A 9759-nucleotide genomic window follows, 5' to 3' on the forward strand; every position below is an offset into this window, starting at 1 on the left:
GAGCAGGGAGACAAAGCCTTGATGTGAGCCCTGATGCTGGCGCCCGGCCGGAAGACCCTCCTACGGCTGCCCAGAGACCATCGCCCCCTCCCGGGAAGGGCCCCTGAGGGGGGCCGGGGGCTATAGGAACACTGAAACAGACTGGGGGGATGGCTGGGTGGGCTGGGTGCCACAGGGAGGGATGAGGGGGTGGCAGCCAGGACAGCTGCAGGTGGGGCGAGCCCCCCAGGCAGCAAAGGGCAGGGGTGGCCCCCCTCCCCCAGGCGCCACCCTCGCAGGAAAGGACCCCAAGGTCCCTCCACCAGGTCAGGCAAACCCGGGTCCTGGGGTCCTCAAGAGCTCTCAGCTCACTGGCCCCAGCCTCTGCCTTGTGCCCAGGCCTGGCCTCGATGCCCCCTCCATGCTGGAGCCTGACTTCTCCAGGTAGGGCCCTGCCGACTCCTCCAGGAAGTTCCCGGTGCCGCTGCCAGCTCTGCCGATGCTCGGGCTGTGGGTGCAGGCGGGGGGCTTCGGGCACCCAGGCCTGGCGGTGCTGGCTGGGGCTCAGCGGGTGGGGGGCTCCCCGGGGAGCTGGCTGGGCTCAGGGGCCTTTCTCTGTGGGCGGTCTCGGTGAATCACCCCTTCAGGGCAGCACAAACGCAGGAAGCTGCCATTCTCTGAAGCACTGTTTTCTCCCCCCAGGGGAAGGTGGGTCCCACGGAGGGCATTGTTCGTGGGCTGCTGCTTTCCGGGTGGGCTCCGTGCAGGGCTCGAGCGGGCTGGGGCTCTGGGCTGAGCTGCTTCCCTTCGAGACCAAGGGGCGCCTGCACACTGGGAACGTGGGGCCTGGGTCCAGTCGCCAGCCCCAGGGCGACACCGCACGTCCACAAGTCCACAGGCGGATGCTGGCAGAGCCTGGGTGGGGACTCTAGGAGGCAGCGCTGGAAGGATCCCGAATGGGCCAGGGCCAGGGTTCAGCACAGGTCCACGCACCAGGGCTCCCGCACCTGACAGCACCTCCCTCAGGCCAGCACTGTGAGATGACACACACCTAGAGGGGCGGCGCTGTGGCACAAGGGGTAAAGCCACCGCCTGCAGTGCCAGCATCCTGTATGGGCTCTGGTTCGAGTCCCGGATCCTCCTCTTCCGATCCAGCTCCCTGCAAATGCACCTGGAAATGCAGTAGAGGTGCTTGGGCCCCTGCACCCGTGTGGGAGACCCGGAAGAAGTTCCTGGCTCCGGCCTGGCCCGGCTTCGGCCACTGCGGCTGTTTGGGGAAGGAGCCAGCAGATGGAAGACCCCTCTCTAATTCTGCCTCTCAAATCTGTGGAAAAAAGCAGCACACGTAGGTGCGCCATCTTGCGTGGGCATTTGGTCTCACGGGGAACCCCCCGGTCAGGAGGTCTGGCCCGGGCTCCTGGCTGCTCTGGGCATCTGCGGAGTGAACCAGCAGACGGCACCTCGCTCTAAGAAATACATGAAAATTTACTATCTTAACTTTTATTATTGATTTCATTGGAAGGGAAACACATCACAACAAAATGCAAATAGCACTTAAAGGGGTACGAGCAAAAGTGCCCCCAACAGCACTGCCGCAGGGCGGGGACCCAGCCCTGGGCCAGCCTCGGTCGCTCCTCACCACACGCCCACAGCAGGACGTGGCTCGGCCCCCGGGGAGGACCCAGGCCCTCGGGACGCTGGGCGGCCGGGCTGGGCAGCGGTTGGTCCTGGACGAAGGCGCCATGGACTGCGCTTCCCAGTGTCCCTCCTTGCGATGACCTCTTGCCTTGACTCGGGTGGCCCAGGGCCGTCCTCCTGACCTAAAGGGGGTGGGGCCTCCACGGAAGGGCCACGCGGCAGGGGGTCAGCCCTGCTGTCCCAGGGCAGGCGCCAAGCGAGGGCAGCGCAGCTGTTCACCCACAGCGACTGCAGGCCCGCGACCACCTGCCCACTGCGGAGCAGGACCCCAGGGCACAGCACCGGCCAAGCCAGCGACACGGGGCGCAGGTGCAGGCCAGGGGTGCGGGCCTCAGCGCCCATCTCACGGTGCACCTGCCCCGGCGTTCTGGGGAGGTCCCGCGGGCCCTCCACAGCCGGGGGTCAGCAGGTGGGGGCTTCCGGGAGCGGGGCCGCCCCAGACAGGCGTGGCAGCTCCTCCCACAGGGCACAGGTGCAGAGGCCCGGCCCGGCCAGCCCAGCCTCCCCGCCCGGAGCCCTTCTCGGCTCCTCGCGCCTCGCCCTGCGTCCAAAGGCTTCGTGCGGCCTCCACACGCCCCTCCGGGCAGCCAGGACCCTCCCACCTCGGCCTCGCTCATTCTCCCCCAGGGAGCCCCGCCTCGGAGGACGGCCCGCCCCTGAACGGCCCCCAGGCGCGACCGGGACGCCCCACGGCCCGCCCCGCCCCGCGCGCTCCCCGCACACCTGGCGCGCTACCTGGGGCCGCCGCCGCGCGCCCGCCCCGCCCCGGGCGCACTGGGCATGCGCGGGGCGCGAGGACGCGCCGGCCGTTCCCAGCGGGCGAGGCCCCTTCCTGCGCCGGCCCCGGCCCGCGCCTGTCCCGCGCGCCGCCATGGAGCACATCGAGGGGGCAGCCGTGGGCCCCTGCACCGCGTCGCCCTACCTGCAGCCGCTCACGCTGCACTACCGCCAGGTGAGCCCGCGCCGCCCCCGCACGGCCCCCGGCGCGCTCCCGCGCTCCCCGCCCCAGGCCCCGCGCCGCCGCGAGGCCCCGCCCACCCCGGGCTCCGCGCGTGGGCCCCGCCCCTCCCGCGACGCCCCGCCCCCGTCTCGGCATCAGCGCGGAGGCCCGCCCACCCCGGGCTCTGCGCGTGGGCCCCGCCCCCGAGGCCCCGCCCACCCCGGGCTCCGCGCGTGGGCCCCGCCCCGCCCGCGAGGTGCCCGGCAGGTGAGCCGCGTCTGGCGCGGGCCCCCGCCTCCCTCCCCGGCCCAGACGTCCCTTTTTTGCCCTGGGACTCAGGTGCCCTGGGAGGCCGAAGAGGCTCCCCGGAGGTGGAGGTGGACAGAGGGCCCAGGACAGGGGGCGTGGCAAGGTGGGCTTCCTCCCCAGGCCCGGCCCCCGCCCAGGACGTGGCCTCGGCACCGCGCGGAGCAGGTTCGCAGAAGATTCCCGCTGGACCACTGGGTCGTGGCGCCTTCTCCCGCCTCTCCCAGGGCCTCACCCCCACCTCACGCCGGCCAGCCCAGTGCACGCCTCCTGCTGGGCTCCTCCAGGCCGGGCAGAGACCCTCCCTGGGTGCAGGCCGGCCTCCAGTGCCCCCTCCCATCCAGGCTCCTGCCACTGCCCCTGCCGCGGTGGTCCCCAGGAGGCCGAGTTGGCAGCGCTGGCAGAGGGGCTGCAGGGGCTGGGGGGACGTGGGGGACGCGCGCCTGGGACAGGGTGCCTACTGTGGCTGCACAGCCCCCGGAGCACCCATCCCCCACCCCGGGCTGTGCAGGCCAGCAAGGACAGGGCTGGGGTGCCCAGGGAGCCAGGGCCGCAGAGGGAGCGGGCAGGGCAGGGGCAGCCAGGGGGCCCTGGTGGGGACAGACAGCCCTGAGGAGGACGGGGCATTTCCACCCCAGGCCCGTCCTCAGGGTGCTGTCGCCAGGGTCCTGCCCGTGGCTGGCGCACGGTGGCCGCTGGAGCTGTGCAGCCTCAGGCAGGCCCGAGGTCCAGCCCCCTCCGAGAGGCCTCCCTGGGGGAGAGGGGGCCGGGGGATGGCACAGCCCGCTGCAGGCCCCAGGACGGTGTCCAACTGGTGGATGCTGGTCACTCCGACCCAGGCCTTGCTAGAGCTGGTCTGGCTGCCCCAGCCCTCGGGGGGCCTCTCCTGCTCGACTCGCAGGTCTGGCCGAGGGCCCCGAGACCTGTGTGGGTGACACCTCGGAGAAGCAGCTGCGGGGGGGCAGCCTGGAGGGGCATGCCTTCCCCGAGCCGGCCTTGGTGTCAGGCAGGCCTGGGCTCGCCTGCCGGGCGGTGCCCAACGGCCTTCCACTGGAAACCAGGCTCAGCTGGGGCTGACTGCTCTGGCCCCCCACACCTCCTCCAGGAAGTCCTCAGGAAGGCTGACCCTTGGCATCCTCCCTCTCCTGTCGCCCCAGCTGTGCCTCCTGTCTCTGAGGCTCAGACCTCTGTCCATCTCAGGGCCTGGACAGAGCCCCAGGTCCTGCTCTTGGCTGGTGCACAGTGGACCCTGGAGCTGGGCAGCCTCAGGCCGGCCCCCGGTGCAGCCCCATCAGCGGAGACCCTCTTGGGTGGGAGTGGGCCGGGGGAATGGCACTGTCTGCTGTGGACCCAGGGTGGATGCTGGCCCCTTGGAGCCCTACCTGTTGGACTGGCTGCCGCTGGGGAGTCTGGCCCAGGCCCCCTCGTGGAGCACTGCTCAGGCCCTGGTAGCCCTGGGCAGGGTGCAGGCTGGGGAGCAGGACCACGGAAGGCAAGAGGGGCTGCCCAGCGTGGAGGGGCCGGGCCTCCGAGCCCCGCAGGGCGAGCAGCCACCTCTGCAGTGGGATCCTGGTGTCTGCTCAGCCTGAGCTCCGCCTGCTCCCTGCACTGGAGCCCCGGGCCCTGCTTGACCAGTGCAGGCCGCGGCCCCTCCCCGGACGTCCCTCGTGGGAGCGGTGTGGCGGGCCCGGCTGGCCGCCTCGGCCCCGGCAGCCCTCAGCCCGCCTCCCCACTGCCCTGTCTCTTTCAGAATGGCACCCAGAAGTCCTGGGACTTCATGAAGACCCACGACAGGTGAGACCTGCGCTGGCCCGCACTGGCACAGCCCCGAGCCCCGCCCCCGCTCAGCCTCCAGTTTTCCTGTCCTGAGGGCTCGGTTGTAGGCCTGGTGGCTCAGCAATAGTGGACGGGGCCTCCGGGAGCTGGGGGCGCCTCCTGGTGCACCTCGCCCGCATGTTTGGGGTGTGGGCTGTGACTGGCCCAGCTGCCCAGCGTGCCCACCCCCGCCCTGCCAGCTGGCACAGGGCAAGACCGGGTCCTGGCCTGATGTGTGAGCCCTGAGCTGTGTGGGCCTCAGTCTCCCCATCTGAGCAAGGGGCCCGGGAGTGGGTGTGGGAGGGCACGCTGGGCGCGGGGAAGCCAGGAGGGCTGCGCCTGTGCTAGCCCCCTCCCCCCCCCCCCCCCCCCCGGCAGTGTGACCCTGCTCCCGTTCAGCTCTTCCCGAAGGAGCCTGGTGTTGGTCAGGCAGTTCCGGCCAGGTGAGGCAGGCAGGGTGGGCCGGGGGTGGGGGCACCTCGGGCACTCTGGGTGCTGTGACTGCACCCCCCCCACACCCCCAGCTGTGTACGCAGGTGAGGTGGAGCGCCACTTCCCAGGGTCGCTGGCGGCTGTGGGCCGGGAGGGGCCCCGGGAGCTGCAGCCGGCGCTGCCCGGCGTGGCAGGGGTGACGGTGGAGCTGTGCGCCGGCCTCGTGGACCAGCCGGGGCTTTCGCTGGAGGAGGTGGCCTGCAAGGAGGCATGGGAGGAGTGTGGCTACCGCCTGGCTCCCTCCAGCCTGCGCCGGGTGGCCACATACAGGTGAGAAGGCCCACTCGGCAGGCCTCGGTGTGGCACACTGGGCTGGGCTGGGCTGCCTGGGCGGGGGTGGGTGTGCCAGCAGGTCGTGGAGCTGGGGGCGGGCTGCACGGGCTGCGCCTCAGATCCCAAGCCAAGCCGGAACCCAAGGGCTCTCGGGGCTCCCGCGGCATTCTGGGCCCGTGCCCCCAGCCCGCGGCCCCTGGCGTGTGGGCCGGCTCCGGTGGCAGCTGCTGCCGACAGATGCCTCCACTTCCTGTGGGATTAAGCACCGGGCCTGGGGGTGGGTGACTCACAGCTCCGAGCTCAGGAATGAAGGAAAGGCCAAGTCTGGGGCCAGGGGGGGCTGCTCAGGGCTCCGGGAGGGGTGTGGCCAGGAGCCCCGCCCTCAGCACCTGCCCCCACCAAAGCCTGGGCCTGCCCCCCAGGCTGGGACACTGCCTTGAAGCCCGTACCCCCCCACCTCCCATGGACTTGGTGACGGTTCCCTCACTCCAGATGGGGAGGCAGGAAGGAGTCTCTGTGCCCCCCACCCAGCCTAACACCACCTGAAGGAGGGCCGCGGGTCTATGTTCTGCTGTAGCCTGGAGGCAGGCTTTCCACACCAAAGGGGCAGGCTGGGGGCCTGGGGGTGGGGACAGGGGTGGGAGATGGTGGGAGGGGCTGGGCCAGGGGGTCCTTCCTCGGGGTGAGGAGGGTGTGGCCATGAGGAGGCAGACATGGGATGCACCTGCCCTGTCCACAGCCCCGGAGGGGAGCAGACTGTTCACCTGCCCGTCACAGGTGACACTGCCCCAGGAGCTCAAGGCACTGGTGTGAGAGCAGCCAGCCAAGGACAGGGCTGAGAGGACCCCTGGAGGGGCCACAGAGATAGGAGGCAAGGGAGCAGCGGGGGCCACGTGGGTCAGGGCAGCCCCTTGGGGTGGGGAGTGGAGGCCCCCAGTTCCGCTTCCCCCCAGTGCTGGGCACCCCTCCGAGGGTGCCCTCCCTCCAGGACGTCCCCTATGGCCCCCCCTCTCAGTGCACTCCTGGCCACCCCCTGTTTCAGATTCTGGCGTGGCCGCTGTGCCATCCCATCCTACGACCGCGGTCACCACTCTTGCACACTGTTCGTGTCAGTTCCTCAGGCTGGGTGCCCGTCCCCTGCTGGCCACTGCCTGCTGAGGGAGGGGCTCCCTCCCTCTCCTTGCCAGCTTGTGACCAGGGGCCGGGCCCTCACTCCCCAGGGCACTCTGGGTCCCAGTTGCCTTCCGGCCAGCTCAGCAGTGCCATCTCAGGTGCCCACCACGGAGCCCTCACTGGTCCCGCAGACTGTCCCTTTGTCCGTGGGTGCAGACCAGGGCCTGGCCTGGCCTGGCAGCCAGCACAGGACACACTGCAGGTTGGAAGGAGCCCTGGCTGGGCCCCCAGTGGAGCAAGGGGTAGGGGTCTGCGCGAGGACTCAAGCACCCCTCGGTTTCTGAGGCTCAGGGTGGGCGTCTGGGGTCTCGCTCGGTGCAGGGTGCTTGCTGGCCGTCGGCCGGGGGCTTTGCTGTGCGCACGTGACGCTAAGCCCACCCAGGAAGGCCCCTCGTGATGAACCTGTGTCCTCACACCTGCTGTGTGTGGTGTGATGCCCCCACCAGCGATCGGGACTCCCGACGGAGAGTGGGCCGAGGGGCTCAGGAGACCCTGTCTCGGCCGCAGGTCTGGGGTGGGGCTGACTGGCTCCTGCCAGACCATGTTCTACGCGGAGGTGACCGACGCCCAGCGCAGCGGCCCAGGCGGGGGCCTGGCGGACGAGGGCGAGCTCATCGAAGTGGTGCACCTGCCCCTGGAAGGGGCCCAGGCCTTCGTGGACGACCCGGACATCCCCAAGACGCTGGGCGTCATCTTTGGCATCTCTTGGTTCCTCGGCCACGTGGCCCCGACCTGGGTGTCCAGTGAAGCCCACTGCCCCACCCCCCAGCCCCAATAAAAGCTTGACGGCTCTGGTGCCTCTGTCCGCTGGCTCCGAGCTCTGTAGCCTAGGCCAACGCAGTGAGGACTGGGGAGGGGCAGGGGACGTGGGCCTTCCCTGCGAGCCCCCCAGCTCCACTGGCCGTAGGCCATGCAGGTGGGTGCTCTTGAGTCTGGCCAGGGCAAGCCCGAGAGAGCGGTGGCCCAGGGCTCTGCCAGGCTGGGTGCTGAGGGAGGGCAGTGCAGCAGGCCAGCCTCCTGGGCCCTGGAGTGGACCTTGTCCCCAGGAGGGGGTGGCCGACCCTGAGGCTCGAGATCCCGTGGGGCCTGCACCAGGCTGCACGTTCCTGGGAGGGGCCCAAGTTGGCCTGGTCTAGTGGCCCCCAGGGCCTCCCCGAGCCCCCTCCAGATCGTCACTCAGCCTGCAGAGCACCGGCCAGCGTCTGCTGGTCAGCCTGCCTGAGAGAGCCGTGTGCAAAACTACCCATCCTGGCCCAGGCCACCAGCGTGAGGGGCTCTGCCAGCCTGCCTGGTGCGGCCTGCGAACCCCAGAAGACCCCTCCCAGGCAAACAGTTGGCTTTGCCTTCTGTCTGCCCCAGGGGCTGGGCTGTGTGAGATGCAGGCAGCTCGGAGCTGCACTTGGGCTTTCGGGGTGCTCACCCGGCGCAATCGGCACACATGTTCGGCGGGCGCCGGGAGTCTGCATTCCAGGGCTCTGACCCAGCCTGAGGCTTCCTGCCCTTGGCCAGGTCAGCCCTTCGGGCAGTGCCCCCGGGGATGCCAGCCCCAGTGGGAGCTTGAGTGACCGGCAGCTTTGCTGTGAATCTGACTTCCTGCTCTTGTCCCTTGTCTCTTTGGGTAGGGCCCCCCCCCGCGGCCTCTGGTTCCTGCTGAGACCGAGGGGGTGCCAATGCTGCCCCCCCAGGGCGGTTCCCTAGCTGAGCGTGGAGGAGCATCCAGCCCCCTCCCTGGCCCCTCAGCACAGTGCTGGACAGCCTTTGTGTGGGTGGCCCTGAGGAGGCCTGCCCAGGAGTACCACCTGTATGCAAATGCTGGCTGCTTGGCCCAGGTGGGGCTGTGCACGTGGGAAGTGACCGTGCTCCTGGCCAGGGGCCCTCGGGCTGGGCCACTCAAGTGGGGTGGGGTGGCCAGCCCCGGCAGGCCACCGTCCCCATAGCCCTTGGTCTGCCTCATCTGCTTGCGGCCTGCCTGGTGCCCCCCCCCCCGGGCCTCCTGGGTTCACCTGCAGGTCCTGTCCACTGCCTCCAAGAGGCTCTGGCAGACCCTGGGGAGGGTGTTGGGTGGGCAGATGGGGGCAGGGCACCCGGGCTCCGGGGCAGTCCCGCCCCCGGCTCTGCCCTGCAGCCCACGGGGCTGGTCAGCAGGCATTGCTGCCGGGCCTAATGGAGTTGGCATCGATTTCCCGGCATGGGGGGGGGGGCTGTAACCGGAAACTCCCCTCCCTGGCTGCTATATTTAGCACCACTGGACTCCGGCGGAAGCACAGCTTACTCCAAGCACAGCCGGCTGTCCAAACCCTGGGCAGCCTGGTCCCAGGAGTGCCCTGTGGGGCCTGAACCCTGTGGCCTGCAGCTAGCACCCGCCTGTGCTGGGGGCTCAGGGCACGGGGGGCTGGGCCCCAGGGGTGCCCCAGCCCAGCAGCCCTCAGGACAGTGAGGGGGCCTTCCTGGGAGAGGGTGCAGCCTGGCCCTGGAGGCAGATGTGTGGGCAGCGTTCCCAATGCTGCTTCCTGGGAGTGCCCACGTGGGGTCCAGCCGTCCCTGGCACTGCGGGCCAAGGCCTTCAGGGTGGGGAGGGCAGGCCACCTTCCCGACCTTGCACCCATCCTGGACACCGTGCGGGACTGGAGAGGAGGGGACCGGGAGAGGGTGCCACTCACTGCCCCAGGGACTCAGTCCCCTCCCAAAGGACCGGGAGGGGTGGAGTGAGCAGCTGTCACTCAGCCACGCGCCGCCCCCCTCCCCGGCCGGCCCAGGGCAGGAAACCTGGGAGGTGGACAAGGGAGGGCACAGGGGAGCCCTGGATTTGGCTCTCACCTGGGCTGGAATTCCCCTCCCCAGCCCTGCGCTGCTAGGCCCTGGCCCGGCCCCCAGCCCCTCTGCACTGAGGCAGGGCCCCACACCCCTCCCCTGCCTGCAGCCAGGGGTCTCTGGGAACGTGTCACCAGCTTGCTGTGACAATAGTCTTGCAGCAAGACCAGGCCTGGCCACCGCGCCCCTCCCTGGGCTGAGCTGCTGGCCTGGGCCTGGCTTGGCCGGCCTGCGCCCTCCCCAGGTGCTAGGGATTCCCTTCTGGCCCAGTC

General features: G+C 70.4%; 1 protein-coding gene across 2 annotated transcripts; it reads left to right on the forward strand.

Moving 5' to 3' along the window:
* Window positions 1–2475: 2475 nt before the first annotated feature.
* On the forward strand, window positions 2476–7631 carry NUDT14 (nudix hydrolase 14). 2 transcript variants are annotated; one of them, XM_062181230.1, is made up of 5 exons: window positions 2476–2629; window positions 4674–4717; window positions 5117–5181; window positions 5263–5500; window positions 7184–7631. In XM_062181230.1, exons 1-5 carry the CDS (start codon window positions 2549–2551, stop codon window positions 7452–7454), a joined length of 699 nt encoding a protein of 232 aa, XP_062037214.1. In that variant the 5' UTR covers window positions 2476–2548; the 3' UTR covers window positions 7455–7631. The 2 variants fall into 2 exon arrangements, with proteins under 2 accessions (XP_062037214.1, XP_062037213.1); XM_062181229.1 differs by having other exon boundaries at window positions 6546–7276.
* The last annotated feature ends 2128 nt before the right edge of the window (window positions 7632–9759 follow it).

The sequence above is a fragment of the Lepus europaeus genome, chromosome 22 (assembly GCF_033115175.1).
Source record: "Lepus europaeus isolate LE1 chromosome 22, mLepTim1.pri, whole genome shotgun sequence".
NCBI classification, from domain to species: Eukaryota; Metazoa; Chordata; class Mammalia; order Lagomorpha; family Leporidae; genus Lepus; species Lepus europaeus.

Excerpts from the sequence above, each read along its gene's own strand:
- NUDT14 (XM_062181229.1), top strand. The coding sequence starts at position 2,549 with ATGGAGCACATCGAGGGGGCAGCCGTGGGCCCCTGCACCGCGTCGCCC. Across the intron at positions 4,718-5,116 it reads TTCATGAAGACCCACGACAG|TGTGACCCTGCTCCCGTTCA; the intron begins GTGAGACCTGCG and ends CCCCCCCGGCAG. Across the intron at positions 5,182-5,262 it reads GGTCAGGCAGTTCCGGCCAG|CTGTGTACGCAGGTGAGGTG; the intron begins GTGAGGCAGGCA and ends CCACACCCCCAG.